The sequence below is a fragment of the Colobus angolensis genome, unplaced genomic scaffold, assembly GCF_000951035.1.
Source record: "Colobus angolensis palliatus isolate OR3802 unplaced genomic scaffold, Cang.pa_1.0 Scaffold2, whole genome shotgun sequence".
In the NCBI taxonomy this organism is placed as follows: Eukaryota; Metazoa; Chordata; class Mammalia; order Primates; family Cercopithecidae; genus Colobus; species Colobus angolensis.
Genome location: NW_012115154.1, coordinates 5,577,695 through 5,600,020, shown reverse-complemented (window position 1 = coordinate 5,600,020; position 22,326 = coordinate 5,577,695). Strand labels below are relative to the sequence as shown.

General features: G+C 37.3%; 1 protein-coding gene across 1 annotated transcript in view; it reads left to right on the top strand.

The window, feature by feature from the left end:
• Nucleotides 1–22,326, top strand: part of DGKI (diacylglycerol kinase, iota) — a 461,461-nt gene that overhangs the window by 311,467 nt on the left and 127,668 nt on the right. Inside the window, exon 21 of the mRNA XM_011941272.1 lies at nt 21,582–21,682. Within this exon, the coding sequence (XP_011796662.1) occupies nt 21,582–21,682 (101 nt within the window). The remainder of the gene's footprint in view (nt 1–21,581; nt 21,683–22,326) is intronic.

The following is a 22,326-nucleotide window of genomic DNA, read 5'->3' as shown; positions in this document are numbered from 1 at the left end:
TCTCTCCCAGTATATATCCTGTCTTTTCATTCTCTTGATGATATCTTTTGTAGAGTACAACCTTTTGACAGAATCTAGATGATCATTTTTTTTCTTTATAGAGTTGTGGTTTTGGTATTATGTTAAAGTACTCTTTGTCTAATTCTAGGTGAATATTTTCTCCTTTGCTTTCTCCCAAAAGTTTTATAGGTTTTCTGTTTTGCATTTAGTTATGTGATCTGTTTTGAGTTTTTTTCTATAAGATGTGCTGTTTAGCTTGAGGTTAATGTTTTCGCATATGGATGTTCAATCCTTTCAGCACCATTTGTGAAAAGATTATCTTTTTCTATTGAATTACCTTTACAACTCGATCAAAAAATCAATTGGATGTACAAAAAGTCATCCCTTAGTATCCATAGGGGATTTTTTCCAGAGTCCCTTTCCTTAGATTCTTAGATGCTCAAGTCCCTCATATAAAACAGGTATTTGCATATAACCTATGTACGTACTTTCATGTATTTTAAATCATCTCTAGATTACTTATAACATCCAATACAGTACAAATGCTATGTAAATAGTTGTTATACTGTATTGTTTGGGGAATTGTGATGAGATAAATAGTCTGTACATGTTCAGTATAGACAAAACTATCATTTTTTTCTGAATATTTTCAATCTGTGGTTGGTTGAATCTGCAGATGTAGAACCCACAGAAATGGAGAACTGATTGTGCACACACACATACACACACACGTACACAGACACAGAGACACACAGATCCAATGTAAACTGTATTCTGTGCCATTGACCTATGGTTTATGCCTTTGCCAGTGCCATATTCTTTCTATTATTGTGCCTTTATAATAACTCTTAAAATCTGGTTTCATTATTCCTCCAAATTTATTCTTCATTGTCAACACTGTCATGGCTATTTGAATTCCTTTGTCTTCCCATAAACATTTTTAGAATTAGCTTGCCTATGTCTCCAAAAATTCTACTAGAAATTGGATGACTGGAATTATATTGAGTGTATAGATCAACTTGGGGAATGTTGACATCTTTACTGTGTTGAGACTTTCAGTTCATAAATTCTTTATGTCTCTTAATTTATTTTATTTGTCCATCATTGCTTGGTAGTTTTCTGCATAAAGATTGTGTACATATCTTGTTAGATTTGTGCCTAAGTAGTTCATGTTTTTGGAGCTATTGTAAATGGTATTTTTTGGTGTGTTTTAAAAATGTTTGTTTCCAATTGCTCATTGCTAGTCATTGCTAGTATATAGAAATACTATGGATTTTTTTTTTTTTTCTTTTGAGACAGGGTCTCACTCTGTCACCCAGGCTGGAGTGCAATGGTGTGATTTCAACTCACTGCAACCTCTGCCTCCTGGGTTCAAGTGGTCTTCCCACCTCAGCCTCCTGAGTAGCTGGGGACTGCAGGCACAGGGTACCATGCCTAGCTAACTTTTGAAGTAGTGTGGATTTTTATATGTTGACCTTGTATCCTATTGGCCTTACTAAATTCATTTTTTAGTTCTAGGAGTTTGGTAGCATCCTCAGGATTTTCTCCATAGTTCAGCATGTCTGTGAATAAGGATAGTGTTTGGACAAACGGAGGCAAGATGGTGCAGTTCCGGGTTCTTCACGGTCGACTTTCCCACGCCCGGGAAAGACACAGGTCGACTGCGCAGGCGCAACCTGACCTCCGACGGAGAAGAACCGGAACCCGCCTAGCCACGCCTACCGCCCCGCCCCCGACCCGCCTATGTCCCTCCCACTGCCCTCCCACTTCTGGGCCCAGGACATAAAAGCCGCTCCCGGCGGGCACGCGGTGCGAACTTCCTCGGCCCCTCCTCCTGCGCGGGACTCAGGAGCCTCGTCGGAGAACGCCGGAGCGAACTTCCTCGGCCCCTCCTCGTGCGCGGGACCCAGGAACCTCGTCCGAGAATGCCGGAGCGACTTCGTCCGCCTCCACCGCCGGAGACCGGTGAACCTCGCCCCTCCCTCACATTGGCTTGTAAATAAAGTTGTTTTTGCCTTGCCTACTTGCCTTTTCTCTGGCATTTGCTCTGGGGGTCGCATTAAAGCAAATCAGATAGTTTTATGCCTTTCATTCTAATCCGTATGCCTTTTCTTTCTTTTGCATTGTTGTCCTGGCTAGGATTTAGAGTACAATGTTGAATTAGGGTGATGAGAGTTTCCCTCCTTGCTTTGCTTCTGATATTAGGGAGAAATCATTCTGTCTTTCACCATTAGATTGATTATTAGTTGTAGAATTTTTGTGGAAGTGTTTTGTCAGTATATCTGGAAAAGATTAGGGCATTATTTGTCCTTTATATGTTTGCTAGAATTTACCAATGAAACTCTGTGGGCCTCAAGATTTTTTCCTCTTTTTAAGCAATAAATTCAATCCCTTTAGGAGTTGTAGGGCTACTCAGGTTATCTATTTCACCATGAATGAGTTTTAGTTGTCTTATAGTGGCTCGAAGTGTTTGAGGAATTGGTCCATTTCATCTAAATTGGTCCATTTCATCTAAATTGTTGATGTAGAGTTGTTGTATTTCCTTCTCTCTTTCATGTCTGTGAGGTCTGCAGTACAAGTCTTTTATTCCTGATACTAGTAACCTGTATCTTTTTTCTAGTTTGTCAATCTTGGTAGAGATCTATTTTATTGGCTTTTTTGAAGAACTGGCTTTTGTTTTACTAACTTTCTTAATTGTTTTTCAATTTGCAATTTTATTGATTTCTGCCCTTTATTATTTCCTCCCTTCTTCTTGATTTGGGTTTATTTTGCTCTTTTTTCCCCATTTTTTTCTAAAGTGGAATCTTTTATTTATTTGCTTCAGTATGCAGTTGACTCAAGTTCAGGCCACAAGTTTTGACTAATCTCCTAAGGGTTGTGGTTACAATGTTAGTTTTATTTCCAAAGTCTTTGCATTGCTATTCTTATCTGTGTGGCTTATGAATGACTAAGTTGCCAGTATGGGATCTGGGTAGAGGTCTACACTGTAGTTCAGTTCCTAAAGTCTATGACCTGGTGTTTAGGGCTAGATTCATGTATTTGCAGCCTAGAGATAAACCCCCAAGAGTTCGTGAACATCTTTATGGAGTTATTTTCTGAGTTCCTTCCTCTCCGCTGTCATCCCTGGTTCCTTCTGGTTTCTTGGGGCTTCCTTTGTTTGGTCCTTGTGCCAGAAAGGCTAAGGCTTTAGTTACCTCACTTTGCTGCATACTGCATACAACTGTGTTCATGTCCAGGGCCAAGCAATGATAACAGAAAGAAAAAGAAGCAATGATAGTTTATGCTACTCTCTTGGCATCATAGCTCCTGTGATTAGAGGGGAAGCCCCACTTTCCTCCTAAGTTTAGGTGCCCGAGGGCTTTATCATTGCTGCTGCTAGAAATAGTGAAAAGGCCTGAGTAGTGGTGTAGTGGAAGAAAATGGAGGGGGAAAAAAAGAAAAGGAGATCCTCTTCCATTTCTTTCAGCATTCAGAGTCCCTTCTTTTCTTAGAGCTGGAGCACAAGCATTTTCCTAGAGCTCTTCCTCTCTGCTCCTGGTGTCCCCTTTTGGACTTTATGTTGCCTGGAGTCCAGGCTGGTACTTATTGGAGGGAGAGGGGTTTGGGAGTTTACTACCACTTTGATAGTATCTTAAATTCTGATGTTCTTTGCCAATCTACTGTTATCGTTTACTTTTCAAAGTTCTCAAATAGCTGCTTTATGAATCCTGTCCACATTGTATAGCTGCATTCAATGGGGAAGAAATAATGCTGTGTGCTGACCCACCTTCACCAGGATAGTATCTTCCCTGCTTTTTGAAGCAGAGAACTATCGGACTGCATTCCTTCTTGCCCACTGCAGTGACTCAGCTAGTGTCATAGCTAAACTCAGCAAAACAACTCTGCAGAGAGACCAGTGTATTTTGAACTACAACTCACATATGTTAAGTGTAATATACCATCTTGCACAGCAGTTACAATTTAAACATAAACAGGATATATCCCACTGCTAAATTGTGTGGGTCTGCTTATTACCTTGGGAAAAGCAAAGTTAGAAACAGATCCACAAAACAAGTATGAATTGTCATATTTGACCACTGAATATGACTCAGCATTCCAAAATTGCTTGTGATAAATGAAGGCTTCTTGGTAAGGATGAAAGTAAATTGATTTTTGTTCAAGGAAGAAAGGGAGTTTCATTAAAAGAAAGGGAAATATTTTTGATATATTAAAATATTTTTATGGTTCTGTTTTGGGTTGAGTTTAAGAATTTTATTGTTATAAAACTACCAAGACAGAGCAAAGTACCTTTGATCTTCACAATTGAAGAAAACATAAATTAGCCATAGGTGGTTAAATGTTTGCATGCCTCTGGCCAGAGAAGTAAACTAGAAGATCCTTTGAAAAGCTTTCTAAAATTCTGTAATTCTATTCTACAACTAGTCACATCAAAACTTTTGGTCTAACATTTACTTGAGTTTGTATAATATATTATGAAAGATCTGTTTATTCTGTTTACTTTGTTGTGTCCCTTTAATTAGAAAATAAGACTTGATTTGTGTTATTCAGAACCCTTTTTCCTTTCCTTTCCTCTCTTTATAAACTCTGCCACACCTTAACTCTTTAAGGAAGTGGAAATTTACATGTATGCCTTTGTAAACTACAAGGCTTACCTCTAAAGCAGCTGAGATGATCCATCAGATATGGTATGCCTCAATGAATTAAGCTGCTGGTGGCTAATACATAACCTTCCTAAGAGTCTGAGAATGAATCGCACTCACGGGCCAGTGGAGCCTCCAGAAATGTGCTTCATGTCTGGGGCAGAAATCTGTCCAGATTCTGATTCATGGATTATAATTTTTGAGTCATAGCTCCTGGACCCAAAAACTAACTTTGAGGGTACCAAAGCAGCCTGAGTACTTCAACTTGTGTGATTAGGTTTGTTGGTCATGCTTTTTGTTGTTATTATTGTATCCCTAGGTGATTATCTCTGAATTGTAGGATTATCGATAATTTTTTTTTGATTTCTGTATTTTCTGATGGATTTCCATGAATGGGAGTACTTCTAAAAAGGGATAAAAAAGCAAAACACTTCATATTTTTGAAAGAACAGGAGAGAATTGCTACATTCATAGAATTGAAAGGCATGCCATTTGCTGAATCTTAAGGTCAGATAGTGAAGTGTAAGACTTAGCTTCAGGCTACCTGGAAAGCAAAGATATTTGCTCTCTAAACTTCTGAGCAAAGGAAGATGCTAAACTTTGCCCATCGTCACTTCTTCCTTCCTCTCTCTCCCTTGGTCCTGAATTTCTTGGGTAATCTTACTAATAATTTCACTTCAGACTGTGCACAGTTTCTGGACTTTCAGTCATACCATCATGTCATCCCTTCTTTCCTCTTGTTATGCCACTCTTCTCTACTAGTTCCATAAAACAGACATCTGCAATGGATAATTCCAAAGAAAAGAAATTAATGGTTACTTGGACTTCAGCTCATGCCAGTTTCCACACTTTATCTCTCAGTTTCCATGGGAGCCCAGACTGCAACTTTTTAAATTTTTTTTTTAAATTTTTAAATGAATTTCTCCCATGAGTTCCCTCACTCTGCCTGGGCTTCCATTCCACTCTGAGGGGTCTAGTGACACAAAGAAAATGGGCAGTGGAAGCAGTCCATGGGTCTGTAGCCGGAGCATCTTCCTCCTTATTCTGCAACCCCTCTTTCCTTATGGTAACATCCTTCTGATTTGAGTATCTGGGGGAACCCTGCATTTGTCTGTATAACATAGGCCACGTATTAACCTTTTGCATTTCAGTTTTTCAGATATTAAAAAACTGCAGTTGGTCCTTGGAATTCCTATCAGCTTTGAAGTTCTGTTATGGCAGAATTCAAAGCATGATCTTAGGGTCATAAGAAAATCTGTCCCCAAAAACCCTGTAACATGAAGTGGATGAGACTTGCTATGGGACAAGACAGGGTTGTCCTTCGTTCTGAGTACTGGGCAGGGGGGCCAGGCCCTTTTCTGCCTTGGTAAGCATAGTTCATGTCTCACCTTGCTGTTAGCAAGAACCAAAGTGGATTTTTACATTTAGCTAGAGACGTAATATGTACCTAAGCACCTTGCTCTGTGATCAAATTTAACATCCTACTAACTTCTAAGGTCACAATTGCTACTAGTCTCATTCCCTATATGAGAAGACAGAGAACAAGGAATGGTAGGAAACTTGCTTATGATTGCGTGCTGTAAATTGATAAAGTTGACATCATGGCATTTAAGGCATTGACCTCTGCTGTCAGTATCACTTCTGGTCAATTTCTTGTGTGTGTGTATATGTATGTATATTTATCTATATTATTTATATATTTTAATCCAATAATATTATATATACTTTTAAAGGAAACTTGGTTATGAATAATAATAATTCAATTCTGAGTGTTGCAAATGTGTGAATCTTTGGTGTCATAGGTTTATAGTTCAAGTGTTGTTATAAAATTTCAGAATGACAAATTCCAGTTAAAAATAGCACCGCTAAATAATTTGAAGTCTTTTAGAATCATAAGGAGTGGTGTTTGAACTGAGAAAACGGCTTATCAGGAAACGTCACATCCACAGTGGAGGAATTATTCCTGTGTTCTTATATTAGTAACAGTCAACCCAGAGCTTGGCAATCAGTCCACTTACGTAAAGGCGCAGTACACTTAGGGCCCCCTCCACATTTAACATTCTATCTTGTTGCTTTCAAATTTATTTTTAGAGATGAATTATTCATGTCCTCATAGGTGTAGAAATAGTCTTACCACTCAGCACTTTTCATATAGTAAAAGGTTACTTCAAAAGTGCAGCAGGTTTTACTGCAGGTTTTGTTGCTTGAGTGTGCAGGGAATAAGGGAGCTCTTGCAGAAGTCAGACTTGGGGGTAAAGGCGAGAGTTTACAGGAAGGTTTGGGTATAGTACATGTGCCAGGTATGTTTGGCAGAGAAAAGGAGGGGGAAACATTTATGAAATTTTTTAAAAAATAAAAATAAATTTCAAAAATAGAAATCTGACTTTAGAGATATAATTAGTCCAACAAATACAACACTTGTTTTTTAGATTTTTCTATGTTTTTAATAGATAAGTGAAAATTAAGGTCTTGAATAGCCAGGGCAGGGATAGCAAACTGGCAGAGATTCCCAGGCCAGATTGGAATTATTGAAAATTAAAAATTAGATTTCTCTCATTCTTCCATTATTTATCTTTTTATAAACACTAGTTGTAGGATTAGAACAAAACGAGTTAGTTCTTTTAGTGCAGCTTTTTAGTAGATATCTGTATGAGTTTGCTAGGATTGCCATAACAAAGTACCACAGAGTGAGTGGCTAAAACAACAGAAATTTATTTCCTTACAATTCTGGAGACTGTAAGTCTGAATGAAGGTATCAGCCAGCAGGGTTGGTTTCTTCTGAAGTCTGTCTCCTTGTCTCGTAGATTCTGTCTTCTCGTGTCTTCATATGATCTTCCCTCTTTATATGTCTGTCCAAATTCCCTCTTTATGTAAAGGACACTAGTCATGTTGGATTAGGTTCCACTCTAACAACTTCATTTAAACTTAATTACTTCTTTAAAGACCCTGTTTCCAAATACAGTCACATTCTGAAGTGCTAGGGGTTAGAACTTCAACTTACCAATTTGGGGGACAGATAACTTAGTACATAACAGCATCATACTGGATAAATTTGATTGAATTTTAGTTATATTTCTTTTTGTGTCACCTTCGGAAGACTAAACTTTGTGTATATTATTTGTATAAATATTTTACTTATTTAAAATATTTTTTATTAAAGGGTATAAGAAGAGCTGAAGAACATTACCCTATTATTTATAACAGATTTTCCATATTAATTATATAGATACAATAAGGTTATTGACATCTCTGGACCCAAATTCACTTTCTGTAGAATAAGGTGGTTGAAAAATATGTATTTTAAATTTTTGTCCAAATCTGAATTCCTAAAGCATGATTATAATTTTAAAAATCTACAGAAATATGTACAGACTATAAACGGGAAGGAAAAGGAATACTTTTGTTCGTCTTTGTGAGTAAAATATTTGTTTAAAAATGGACTCCCCACCCAGAAAACAAAACAAAGCAAAAGGAAAGAACTAAATATATTTAAATTGACCATTATAACTGCAATATTATTAATGGATTTGCTGCATTCAGGAAGGAAAAAGAGACATTTCAATTTTTACTCCAGTACTAGAATAATAACTGACATTTATCCTCTGACATATCAACAAAGAAACCTAGATGTTTGTTTTGAGCTTTCTAAGAGTGTATTTATTTTGGAATACTGTGCTGAAGTGGCAACGAAGTGCGAGGTGCATTTCATTTGTAGGAAGTCTTCAATTTAATTATACCAATTTGATTGAGTTTTGCTGGTCTGTCATAACACCCTGAAACACTTACATGAAATGAAAAGAAAGTAAATTTTAAAAAGCATAAAAAGAAAGTATTTGTTGATGCTACATTTAATTAATCCCTAGAACTCATCACATTTTGTGTCAGAAAATGAAATTCTATAAATGATTCACAAAGTTCCATAGTTATAGCCCAGGTACTTGACTGAAATAAAAACACTTTTCATCTTGGGCCATTTTAAAAATTAAGAAAAAAAGATAAATAAAATAAAATGAAAGTACCATTGGAAGAATTACAAATGGAACAAAAAGGCCAAAGCTTTTCAGCCTTATAATATATTATAAAGACCTATAGTTGTGTTTATTTGAAAAAGTAATCACTTAGACCTTACTGCTCTTAAGAAAGGTGGTTTATGTCCTCTAATTGGGACGTGATTGTGTCATTTGACTTGATGTTATTTTGTTGTCCAGGAAAAGTAAAACAAGTATGTTTTCTTGAGTAAAGGGTCTTGTCTTATAAATACATTGGTTTGCTGCCTTTAATAGAGACTTGATTTATTTTAATGTGGTAAGTGAAAGGAGAGAAAGAAATGGAACAAGCAAAGGCACTCCAAATTATTTTCACATTCTATCATGATATTATCAATAAAACCATTATTTTCTTTCTTTTTCATTGTTTTCTTCTTAATATTTGTGGCATCAAAATATCTAATTACTTATTTTGTGTTTGTTTCTCCTTCATCCAAATAATTTATTTTATTTATTTACTTTCATTATTTTTTTCTGAGACAGAGTCTCACTCTATGTCTAGGCTGAGGTGTAGTGGCACCATTATAGTTGACTGCAACCTTGAACTCCTGGGCTCAAGCGATCCTCCCGCCTCAGCCTCCTGAGGAGCTGGGACAACAGGTGCATGCCACCGTGCCTATTTATTTATTTTAAAAAAGTGTTTAGAGACAGTCTCACTATGTTTTCAAGCTAGCCTCAAACTCTTGAGTTCAAGTGATCCTCCCCAAAATGCTGAAATTATAGGTGCCACGGCACCTGGCCCCAAATGACCTATCAGTCCACCCATAAAAGTATATTCTGGAGAACTCTTTTTCTCAACCTTACTATCAAATTTTGTAAAAGTTCTTTTTGTTGATGAATAATTGTTATATTGATATAATCATTGTGTCATTGTTGTAATTTCTGTTCTAGAAATGTCTTTATTCTGTCATTTTTACAAAGACAAGACAAATGTTCCCAAAAAATAAGAGTAGTTTATAAAATCCCTCAGTCATTGGATCCAGAATTAGAGAAGGGTAATGAAAGGTTTCCTCCCAGTTGGCTAAACAGGTCAAATTGGAAAGGAGGGAGAGTCAGGTTTAGAGGACTCTCAATTCTTCCTTCTTGGATTTCTGACAAGAAAACTTGGGCTGGTGGGAACACATCACAGCTATAGATTGATGAATAGAATTATGGGGCCATCTATGTCTCTCTCCAGAGCCAAATGTAGCTCCCCACTGAGGATTCAGGACCTTGGCAAGCAATTGTCAACCTGACCAGGTAAAATATTAATTACCTACTAATGAAGAAAAATAAAAACAACAATTCTGCAATAATTTTTTCTCTGATACTCAGATTTTAGGAAAGTATATACATTCATTCATAAAATGTTTTATGGGAAAGGCTAAAACCATTTAAGAAAATGCCTTTTATGCAACGCTGCTTATTGTCAGACCAATCCTTACTTTTTATTTCCCTTATAAAAACAAAACATGGTGTCTTCCCTTGACTGAGCCTGTTTCCTGGAAATGCAGATCTACTACCACACAATCTGCAGAGTAGCTTTTCAGTAGTAATGTGTCCTATAGCTCATACATACCATTCTTTCTATACATAATTGGGTTATATGATTTCCCTATTTTAAGATAGCAATATCTATTTTTACTTCATTGCTTCATGAATTTTGACTAAATTTTTTTGGATATTTTTATTTATAAAAATTCAGAATCTTTGTTTTTCTTTGTTGGTTTGTAGATGAAATGTATTCAATATTTAAAGATTATGCATAGTCTATTTTGGTTAAAATACTGTTTTAAAGTTACACATAGACACTCAAATACCACCACTTAATTCATTAAAGTGCTTAGAGTTACTAGAAGGTTAGCGACTATACCAGTAGTTAGAAGCCTAGTTTCAGTGTTCTTCATGGTAGGTATGAAAGACCACAAGTGTTTTCTTCTGTGAAATGACATTTTAAAAATACACAAATCATAACACCTCATCCACACCCTTTTCTAGCAATGAAAGTGAATGTATTTATCAGTTGCAAATAACAACAGGAAAATATAACAGTTTGTGATTGCAAATCCCGGGGAAGATTTTTAGCATTTTAAATAACAATTAAGTTTCAGAGATCCCTCTGATTTATAGAAACTGAAAGCTGAAGCAGAAAATATCTGTCTTCCTGAGCACATGAGATCTAAATCCATTTTGATGGCTTAGGAGTAACATTGTCCTCTTATGTCTCATTGGTTCAAGCCCAACTGCTCCTTGCTCCGCTAAGTATAGTGATGAATAATCCTCCCTCCAATTGGCAGTAAAAGAATTCTCCATGCTGTGAGAATTCCATCTAGTACCACTGATTGCAGGCTATGGTATTAAAAGTAACTCATGTTAGTGTTTTGTGATAGAATCTTTAATCATTTTTAATAACCAGGAAACCTTCATTACATGAATTTACTTCTTAAAGTGGAAATGATTTTGGCCTGATGTGATGAAAGACAGCTTGAGTTTTTGCTTGTTCTTATTCCAACTGTTCTTGATTTTTCTTCATCCCAACAGTTGGAATTTGCAGAATTCTCCTATGAGAATGCATGCTATCTGTATGTCTAATTTCCATTTGTTTCTATTTCCTGTGGTACTTACTTCTCCTTTGTCTTTTATTAGGATATTTGTCCATCTTTTACATTCCTTAAGCATGAAAGAATGTAAAAAGAGTGTATGTGGGAACTTAAAGTCTAGAACTCTTACCTTAAAAGACTTTTTTTAAGGTTGTCATCTCTAATTGCCAGTTCATCAAATATCAGGGCAGAAGATGCCATCTTCATGAGACTTAAATTTGCAATAATATCTGATAATGAGTAGAAATTCTTCTCTTTTGTATGAAGCAGGGGCAAGCCAGAGGCTCAACTTGATACCAGAAGGTGGTACAGCAATACTGTAATGCATAGTCAGTGATATTATTTCTTGTTTGTTGGTTTTAGTTATGGGAGTGAGTTTTTCCTTTGAACCAAATTCTTTTGAGTGGTCCCCATTGTGGCCAATGATTCTGGCCTAATCACACATGATTAGATGTGATGAAGAATGTAGTCAGTTGTCAGGAAAAAGAATTTTTCTCATTGCAAATTTAGGAAGTCCGTATGAGGATCAGTAATTTAACACATATTGAAAGCCTCATAATAAACATATGTTGTGGGAGATTTAAAGATGAATATAGTTGGGCATCCTGTCTTTGAAGAGTTCATGATTTAATGGGGAGAGCAAAATCATCATATCATGATTACATTTATGTTTAAACAGCATGCAGTGTGAAGAAATTTTTGGATGCAGGGGGCCCAATTAGTCTAGGTGCAAGATGATAGTAGCTTGATCTCAAGAGGTTTTAGTGGAAGAAGCAAAGAAGCATATGTATTTGAAAGATTTAGAGGAGGATAAATTGCAGCAGACAGAAAGAAGGAGCTTCTGGAAACTTAGTTGTGAAACCAGAAGAGAGTTTTGAACTGAATTCCAAAAGTAAAGAGTTTCAGGAAGCAGGGAGTTAACCACAGTGGGGAATGCTACTGAAAAGGGAAGTCAGGTGAATTTAATATGCATGAGTAAAGGAAAAGGAGAAAGTAACAGTATTGTATAGTCTGATGGAGAGGGAACTTTGAGATTCTGGGGCAATGAATTGTTCAGTGGCTTAAAAAATAAATCTGTGACTCTGGTAATAAAAAGTTATGACATGGCTGGGTACAGTGGCTCACACCTGTAATCCCAGCACTTTGGGAGGCTGAGGTGGGTGGATCACCTGAGGAGGTCAGGAGTTTGAGACCAGCCTGACCAACATGGTGAAACCCCATCTCTACTAAAAATACAAAATTAACCGGGTGTAGTGGCACATCATGTAGTCCCAGCTACTCAGGAGGCTGAGGCAGGAGAATCGCTTGAACCCAGGAGGCGGAGGCTGCAGTGAGCCAAGATTGTGCCATTGCACTCCAGCCTGGGTGGGCGACAAGAGCAAAAAGTCATAACACATGTATGTAGGGATGTCTCCACATAAAATTCCAGAATTGGATCAACGAGCCAGTAACAGTGATGACATTCACTGCCACAAAAGGAAACAGGTGGCCCGAAGAATTTGAAATATCATTCAAGGTTGTTAGTCTGTTTATTTTCCTCTAAAACAAAAATGATGAAACTCTATACTTGTTAACCTACCCTGCAGTGCCACTGAGGGAAGCCACTGCTTGCTTCTTCTCCAACTTTGCTTCCCTTTAAATACTATGAACACAACACTGAACAGAAAACACACTGTAGAATAACCATGTGGTAATTTAGTTATGGGAGTGGGTTTTTCCTTTGAACAAAATTCTTTTGAGTGGTCCCCATTCTGGCCAATGATTCTGACCTAATCACACATGAAAAATCTATCCTCAAAAGCATAGTTTTTATTTTTTTTTTTCATTTTATAAAGTTTTGTAAGTCTGTGGAGTACAAGTGTAATTTTGTTGCATACGTAGATTACGTAGTGGTGAATCAGGCCTTTTAGGGTATCTATCACCAAAATAGCATATGTTTTACCCATTAAGTAATTTCTCATCATTCAAGCCCCCCCAAGCATAGACATTTATTACAAATTTCCATGGATGCTTTAAAATTTTAATTACAATGTGACTTTGAAGATCTCCAAAAAATTAAAAAAATAATTTCTGTTTCAGCCAATGTCATAAAAATTTACTGACATTTGATGCTTATAGTCTGTTTGCAATATTTTAACCATCAAGGCAGGAAATATTTCTTTGATACACGTCTAGCTTTGGTGGTTAACATTTGCACTCTTTTGACATTAGTCTGTGTGAGTGATTATTTTTGTAACTTAAAAGCCAGTTCCCTAAAAATAGTAGTAGATAGACTAATAAACAGACTCTGGAGAGGAAGATTTAGACTATAGGAAGAATTTGCAAATGCTTAAGTTAGCCTGAACAAAGACTAAGCCACTTCCATTAGCATCTTACTGCTGGATGAGGATCAAGCAGAGACTTAGAATAGCCATTTGAAGATGCAGTCACAGGGGCGTGTAGAATCAGATGGAATAGCAAATATTGAATTAGATGAGACTGAAGATTGCTTTTGACTCTGTAATACTTCCATGATCTTATAAGAAAGACTGGAAGAATAGCTGGCTCAAAGAATTTGTAAGCTGTAACATATCCTATTACCTCCTCACAAATAGATGTCTTAGAGACTGAGAACTTACTCAACTTCCATCAAGAAAGAATTAATAACCTCTGAAGGTACTTTCTCCAGGAAAACATGTTGGGCAGTGGGAGCGCATGACTGATTGCTGCTAATGTGATTTTGGTTTATGCTTGGTTTAAGAATCAAAAACTTCTGTACAATTTATTTCAGATTTCTGAGGCATTGTTTCCTACTCCAGGCAGAGGACAACTGAATTATTAAGATGCTGTCTGAACTTGGCAGGTGTCAGAAATTCATTTTAAATCTCTGTTCAGAAGCCTTGATACAATTTGATTTTATTGTTCAATGTAAAGAGGTCTTCTTGGATACATTTTTGGAAAGGTTATTGTCAGTGATACTTCAAACATGTACCAGGATATGTTTCAGCATTTTAGCAGCAAGTTGCCAAAGGAAGCCACTGAGTAAAAATAATATGTAAATAAGGCTCAGCTTCAAGGACGTGGAGAAAAGGGGACCCTCTTACGCTGTTGGTAGGAATGTAAGTTAGTACAACTGCTATGGAGACCAGTTTAGAGGTTCTTCAAAAAACCAAAAATAAAGCTACCATATGTTCCAGTAATCCCACTGCTGGGTATATACCCAAAAGAAAGGAAATCAATATATTAAAGTCAATATATTGAAGAGATATCTGCACACTCATGTTTGTTGCAGCACTGTTTGCAATCACTAAGATTTGGAAGCAAGCTAAGTGTCCATCAACAGATGAATGGATAAAGAAAATGTGGTACAGATGCACAATGGAATACTATTTGGTAGTAAAAAGAATGAAATCCTGTCATTTGCAACAACACAGATAGAACTGGAGATCATTATGTTAAGTGAAATCAGCTAGGCACAAAAAGACAAGCATTGTATGTTACCTATTTGTGGGATCTAAAAATCAAAACAATTGAACTTATGCACATAGAGTATAGAGGGGTGGTTGCCAGAGGCTGGGAAGAGTTGAGGGCGGAGATGAAGATGCTTCATGGGTACAAAAAAAAATAGAAACAATGAGTAAGATCTACTATTTGATAGCACAAGAGGGTGGCTATAGTCAATAACTTAATTGTACATTTTGAAGTAACTAAAAAGTGTAATTGGATTGTTTATAACACAAAGGATAAATGCTTGAGGGGATGGATAACTCATTCTCCATGATGTGATTATTATGCATTGCATGCCTGTATCAAAACGTCTCATCTACCTCATAAATATATTCACCTACTATGTACCCAGAAAAATTTAAAATAAAAAAATAAGGCCCAACTTGATAGGTGATAGAAGAATGTGATGATAGATGTTTGTGGTTCACCGTTATTTAATTGAAGAACAGGTAGTTCTGAAATGGTTTACTTACTTTTTTGATGGGGACATCTACCATTGGTAGGTTCTTCTGTCTTTTTATTTGTGTAGATTCTACTAGAGATAAAAAGTGGGTGCATAATTCAACATGAATTTGTTTCCTGATCCAGAGATCAAAGGACAGAAATGGACCACCAAATCAGAGTTACGTCTTTTTCACAAAGGGAGAAACTGCTAGAAAGCAGCTCAGAAATGCTCCAATGCCAAGCTGTGCTATAGCATCAGAATCAGGTCCGGTGGCAGAGGAATTTAATTTCCTTGCATTCATTTACTCATTTGTTCAAAAACATTTATTGTAAGCAACGTGGACTAGGCATTGTTCTAGGTGCTGGAGATGCCAAGAGGAGGAAGAGATTCATAGTGTGAATTCACAGCCTTTCACACTGTCAATTCACACTATAAATTCATATTTTAATAAAACTATTTATAAAACAAGAGCCAGTTCAAATAAATTCTATTAGATTACTTAGAAACATACTTCATTATATCTAGACTATGATCAGGTAGAATTGCTTGAAAGAAGTTAAGGCAATTCATTATTACTATTAAATCGGGGGTAAAGGGTGAAAGGCAGACAGAGTTATGCTTTTCTGTCTCATGAAAGAAAATCAACTCTATATGAGTAGCAAATGCCTGGTTAAATTACAATTATTTATAAAAATCAATGTTTCTACAAAGTGAGTGTTACAAGGGGCAAGCCTTAACACTGAACTATCTAAGACGTGTTAATGAAAACAGGATATTTATAAGGTACAAAATGTAGAATGATTATGTAACTTTAAGGATCTTGTCTCAACATGAGTTAATATTTATTTCATAATATCTTTAAAAAGTAAAAAAAAAAATCTTGCAAACATTCACCATCCCTACTTGCATTATTATCCAAAAGACTGTGGATAGCTACATTCCACTGAATCTTGTATCCATATTGATGTTGACAGATGCTCATTCTGCTAAGGTTTGCTGTCTACTAAGTGCTAATTAGAGCTGCAACTCTGGCTTCAGCTATGATGTTATTATCTAGGACTGAATAAAAAATGTAAGGCTTGTGGAAATTGCAGAAGTGCTAGGGTGATAATAATAGTAACAACAACTATTGTTATTTTTGACCACTTATTATTTGCCAGGAAGGTGCTGTCTTATGTATGTCTCATTTAGTGCTCACTACATTCCTATTATCAGTCCCATTTTCAAATCACAAAGCGGTTTAAAGAAGGTAACTTTAGCGTTCTGACCATTTATATTGGAACTGAGTTTTTTGACCATACATCTTGCTTCATCCACTTGCTATCATCTCTTAATATTAAAGGATATCACTCCTATATACTTCATGTTTCCAGGGACAGAATGAGTTAATGGAGTTCGTGGTTTGAAAGTGACCCTGGAGAACCAAAACACTCAGCCCATCCACTTTATCCATAAAGAGATTAGGCCTGGGTGGGAGATTGTATGAGAGGCATCTCTTATCAGTCTGAGAGGAATAGTGTGTACTAAAGAAATTGATCAAAAGGAGGAAGACATTTGAGGGCACTAGGGAGGAATATGACTCTGATGGATTGACATTCTCCATGGGAACAGTTGAAAAAGAAGCTATGGCAACATCTACAGGAGAGCGGAGAATAGCAAGATTTAGGTGTCAATTGAATAGCAGTGAGTGTTCAGGGAGTTGTCTTGATGGAAAGTCAGTCCACCTCCCTTCCAAAATCTCAGGGTAAAAGGTGTGTATAACATGGATAAGGGAAACTGTGGCATGGAGCTTATTGGAAACCCACCTGAGTGATTCACCAAGTACTCTTATTATGGTTCTTGAGAAAGTGTTCATGGGTGACATTTGGGAATTAAGTCCGGAGTCATGAACTTCCACTCTGCGTAAGGATCTTAATCACAGTGTTGCAGAGAATTGGGGTAGTGACTTCAACCTGTTGCCTTAGTGAGAAGGCGACAGGTTTAGGCCATTATCCCAATATGAAAGGGAATTCACAGACTGCTGAATCCCTTCTAGGGAGTTTGAGATGTTCCATGGAAGCCAGGTTTAGAACCCCGATCGAGAACCTAATCAGTATGGCAGTAGCTTGTGCCAGATGTTGGCAGGAAGGCAAATTTATTTTTACCCAGGTTGTTTGTCTCTTCTCTGCTCTGCTAACTTCCCAGACAAAATTTAATTTTAGCAAAGTAATGGCAGTGCTATTCCACAGACTCCAAAGAACAGCTTTGTCATCCTCTGCCTTCAGTCAGCCATTAATGGGACACTAATATATTTTGACATCAAGGTATGAAATTGAATGACTTGGCTTTCATTTAATCTCTATGCACTTCCCCCCACTCCCCCATGTTCTAGCTGTCTGTTTTCATGTTTTTAATTGGCCTTTAAAAATACTAGGTGGGAGAGGACCCAGAAGTGTAAAATGTCATGCCCCCAGCCAAGCTAGACAATCTCCCCCCAGAGGAAGCCCAGCACCTTGTCAGATATGTTTAGGGAGGTTCCTTTATGTGCTCTAAACGTCTTCCAATATCTGGCAGAAGCAGCAAATGCTGTTGATTATTAGGTAGAACCTTATCTAGGAGAACAATTTTCAGAGTAATTATTATAATGATAATAGCTAAAATCTATTGAGCACTGACAATGTGCCAGGCATTTTTCTAAGCATATCACATGTGTCAGCTCATTTCATTCTCTTTATAAGCCTATGAGGTGGATACTGTTATCATCTCCATTTTACGTAGGAGGAAACTGAAGCTCAGAGTTTCCTGATTAACTAGGAACTGGGAGAACTTTACTTGAAATCTAGGCAATCTGACTTGGAGCCTGAGCTCCTCACCAGTTTGCTGTGTTGCCTCCCGTACCTGTTTACACCATGGTTGCAAATGATTCAAGATTTTCCATTATTGACCCTAGGGTCTAATGCCCTAAAATTTGCTGATGAGCCTCAACTGGGACATCTTTTGATAGGAGATTAAAAAAGAAAACAGATACCCTGCCCAGAAGACTGGGTTTAAGTAAGCTGCTGCTAGTGGGAAAGTGGGAAGTGTTGTAAGTTGTTGGGGAAAGATGGGAGCTGAGAGCAAGGGAACGAATGTGTAGGAAGGTAGATGGGAGAAAGTGTTAAGCGGTGGTTAGAGAGAGTCTCTGTTTTCTTCTGTCTTGCTTAGCTGATCATTCTGGAGATGAACTGAGAACATATGTGAATTCATTTAGGATCTATAAAGTTTGATTCAAATAATAGTGTCTGTTTTATGCCATGGTGTGCCCCCTGGAAGTTAGGGTAGAGTAGTGGGCGGCCAGAGGTTCAGGAGACAACAGTGCATGGGTTGGAGTCAGAGGGCATAGATGAGAACCTGGGAGGTAGATGCATGTGGACAGGGAGCAGCCACTTCATGGGTTTTGAGAAAGGTGATACACACTAGTAAGCCCCAAATTCGGGAGCTCTAGGAAGCAGGGTCCAGGAACTGGTCAGCAGTCATTCTCCAAATCTCGTTTCCCATTTACAAGTACTGCTCAAGTGAGGTCTTAGTCCTGATACCTCCAGCCCAGTAGAGAAGACTGAAGCCCACTGCCATTAGATTTACTGTTATCTCAAAAAATTGCTTAGGTAGAGTTCATTCAACGTCTGCCCCCACTCAAATTCTCCTATTCGGGTCTGATAGGCCACTACATTCTATGGTTCCAGCTTCCCTCTTATCTGCTATGTGTGCAGGAAAATATTTTCTAATTATAATCTTTGCAGATCAGTTGAGTGAACTTGGAAATAAAGGGATTATTAGACACTTTTGGTGATAAAAATCTAATGTGAACACTGTGTGGTGTTAATTGCATAAATTTTTTCCTCCCTACTTGCATCTAATTCCTAACACTCTTTGCTATAGGCATTATTTTTATTCTTGCCCTGCATTATTGTTTGTTTACATATGGACATGCCTTTAAAATGATATTAGTTCCTTAAAAATTATACTTGATATAAAATAATGCCCTGGCTTCACCACACAGAGATAGCAACTTGCAACAGCTTGTTAGACATGTCTTCATGCACTTCTTTTGCATATACAAACTCCTAAAGTCCACAATTGATATGAAGGAGCTTATGCCATATATAATTGTTCATGACTTTTCTTCACTTCACAGCATGTTGTAGCCACACTTCCCTCTAAATGAATAAAGGCCTACACATTCATTTGTACTCTCTGCCCAGTGTTCTCTGGTTTACTTAACCACCCCGCCTGATGATTGTTTATTGGTAAAGAAAGAAATCTGAGCAGCACACAGAGATCATCAGACTCTGCTAATCCAGACTTTATAGCTTTGCTGTCAAATCCATGGGATTCTTGGTATTTATCCATTGACAAGAGAGTCTGAACTCCTCAGAGGAGCAGAGAAAGAACATGAAACTGATGAGTGAAGGGTCCAAGGCTTTGCATTTAGCATTGCTGCTTAGTAGCTGTGTGTCCTTAAAATCACTTCATCTTTCTGAACCTCACTTTCCCCATCTGTAAATGATGTTGTGAGTTTTCATTATATTCAAGGTCTGTTCTGCTAACTCAAGGTCTGTATCTACAAATATACTGTCAAGCTATACCTCCCATCACAACTTAAATGCTTCGGCTTTATTCGTCAATACCTTTTTGATGTCCAGCACGATGGTCATATAAAGTAAATACTCAACAAACACACTTTGAGTGATGGATCAATAGAGCTGTTGAATCTGTCTTTTCAAATTTCCCCCAGAAATATCCATCTCTGTAGTTTTATACTGATTTTTTTAAGCCAGTGAACCTCAGACATTTTTACCTGTCTACCATCTCTTTAGAATTTGTGCACGTGTATCTACACTTTTAAATAGCCACAGTTTAAATCTCTCGCTCGCTGTGTGTGTGTGTGTGTGTGTGTGTGTGTGTGTGAGAGAGAGAGAGAGAGAGAGAGAATGTACCATGTGTGAGTGTGCACATATGTATCTATAGTTTGCTATGTATGTGTTATTTTGGGTGAGTAAAGTAGGATTCCATATGGAGGGAGTTACTATACTTTGCACTAAAATGAGGTTTTAGACAAGAGAATGAGATTTTTTTACTCCCTCTTCCAGAGTTTTACTGAAGTTAAATGGGTGTGTGTCTGTGTTTCTGTGTGTGTGTGTTTGAAGTGAAGGTAGAGAGGGGTGTCCTAATATTGTAGACACGGTACTTCCTCCTTTCATCTATTCTTAACTTTCCTGTTTTCCTTCCTTCCCTCCCTCATTCTCTCCCACTTTCTCTCTCTTTTTTTATTTCTCTCTGTTTCCTTCTTTCCTTCCTTTTCCTTCTTTACAGGAAAAATTAAAGAATAATGCCATTCTTTCTACTTTAGTCAATGACTTTAGTCAGTGGTGATTTTTATCACCATTTAATATATAAAAAAAGAGAAACAAGCCTCTGTATGAGAAAATTCTCTCAACCAATGAAATCCCAGTATAAGGTAGTATTCAAAGACAAGTAGGTATTGTGTTATATTAATATATTGAAGAAATGTATTGATCCATCGTCTTGGTGATGAAAACCAGATTATTTCACTCAACTAATGCCCAAGATTAAACCACTTTCAAAATATTGCTTAAGAAAATCAAGGAGTCGAGTTATAGACATTTAGGGAGTGAATAGATGTTCAGAAAGTTTGGTACTGCACCATTTTATTGCTTAATATGTGTCTGGAGTCAGTATTCATTGAATTCTTTCAAAATGAGTTACACATTTCATTATCTTCCTAAAGAAAGAACACTGTATATATTTAAACATTTTTCTTCATTTTGGAATAATGCTCAGAGCCACCATCACAAGCAGTGTTTATTGTATTACGCTTTGACTGAGAGGTGCTGTCAGAGGCTATTGAGCTGTGTAGAGCTACTTCAGTCTCAGCCCTGTGGCTTCTGGACTCTTAGTCTGCTTTTTAAAGATAGTTTTTCCATCTCTCTGAGGGTCAGGCTGCCCCTGACCATGTCTTACTGTGATGTGCGTATCTGTTTGTGGTTCTTAAAGCTCCAGTCCACCTCCCACTATTTCAGATTCGCTGAATTTAATTTATTATGTAACAAGCACATGGTCTTATTAAATGTTTTAAAACATCAACAGAAAATACAATATAAAAGTGGTCTCCAAAGGCTTTTTCTGCATATTTCCATATTTTTGCCTAAATTCTAGCAACTTTTGGTTTCTGGAGAAGTGTTCTCCAGATCACTGTTCAATTCTGATAAGGAACCCACCTTTCTAGTTTGAATGTGAACTCTTCCTTCTAAACATGAAGAGACAATATTGCCCTTAGTCCTTCAGGTGCATGGCTACCAATTCCGCTCTCTCATTTGTGTCTGATCACTCGGTTCTTGTTTTGCAGTCCCCAGTCTGTCCCAGATCGTCTGAGGATCCGGGTGAACAAAATCAGTTTGCAAGACTATGAAGGATTCCACTATGACAAGGAGAAACTCCGGGAAGCTTGTAAGTTGGATTGATTTCTTGCGATCAGCCACTCTTCAGCTTCTTGATCCTCCTTGGTTTGATGGGTAGATTCATTTATCCTTGTGCCTGAAAATCATGGTTAGAGAAGTGAAGCGAAACATAGTAACATGTGAGCTCCAAGTGATAATGTATGGGCTACAGAAAAAGGAACTGGAAGAGGAAAGCAGCCGAATAAAATCATTCTGCTGTGGATGCCAAGTCAGGATCTCTTGGCTTATTTGCCACTTTAGTCTCAGATTTGCCTAAAATGAGGAAAGCAAAAAGTTGGTGATACCAATGGTATAGCACCATCCAGAAAACTCTTGAGAACACAAATCTCTTCTTGGAGGCTGCGTTAGCAAACACTACCCTCATTCGTCACATAGGTGTGGCAAAGAGGCACATTCAGCACTTCTAGATATTATGCTATTATATAAAGTCAGAGAAGGGCCTACAGGAACGTTGTGATGATAAAGTGATTCATTGATGATGAGGTGCCATTATTTTTGAAACCTACACTTGAGTCAACATATGAATTGCTTCTCATTGTCTGTATTTTCTGTATGCTTCTTTGAATACATAGCTAATTGTTAGTTCATCTCACTAGTCAATCAGTATGTTTTGGACACTTTTTACTTTCTGGT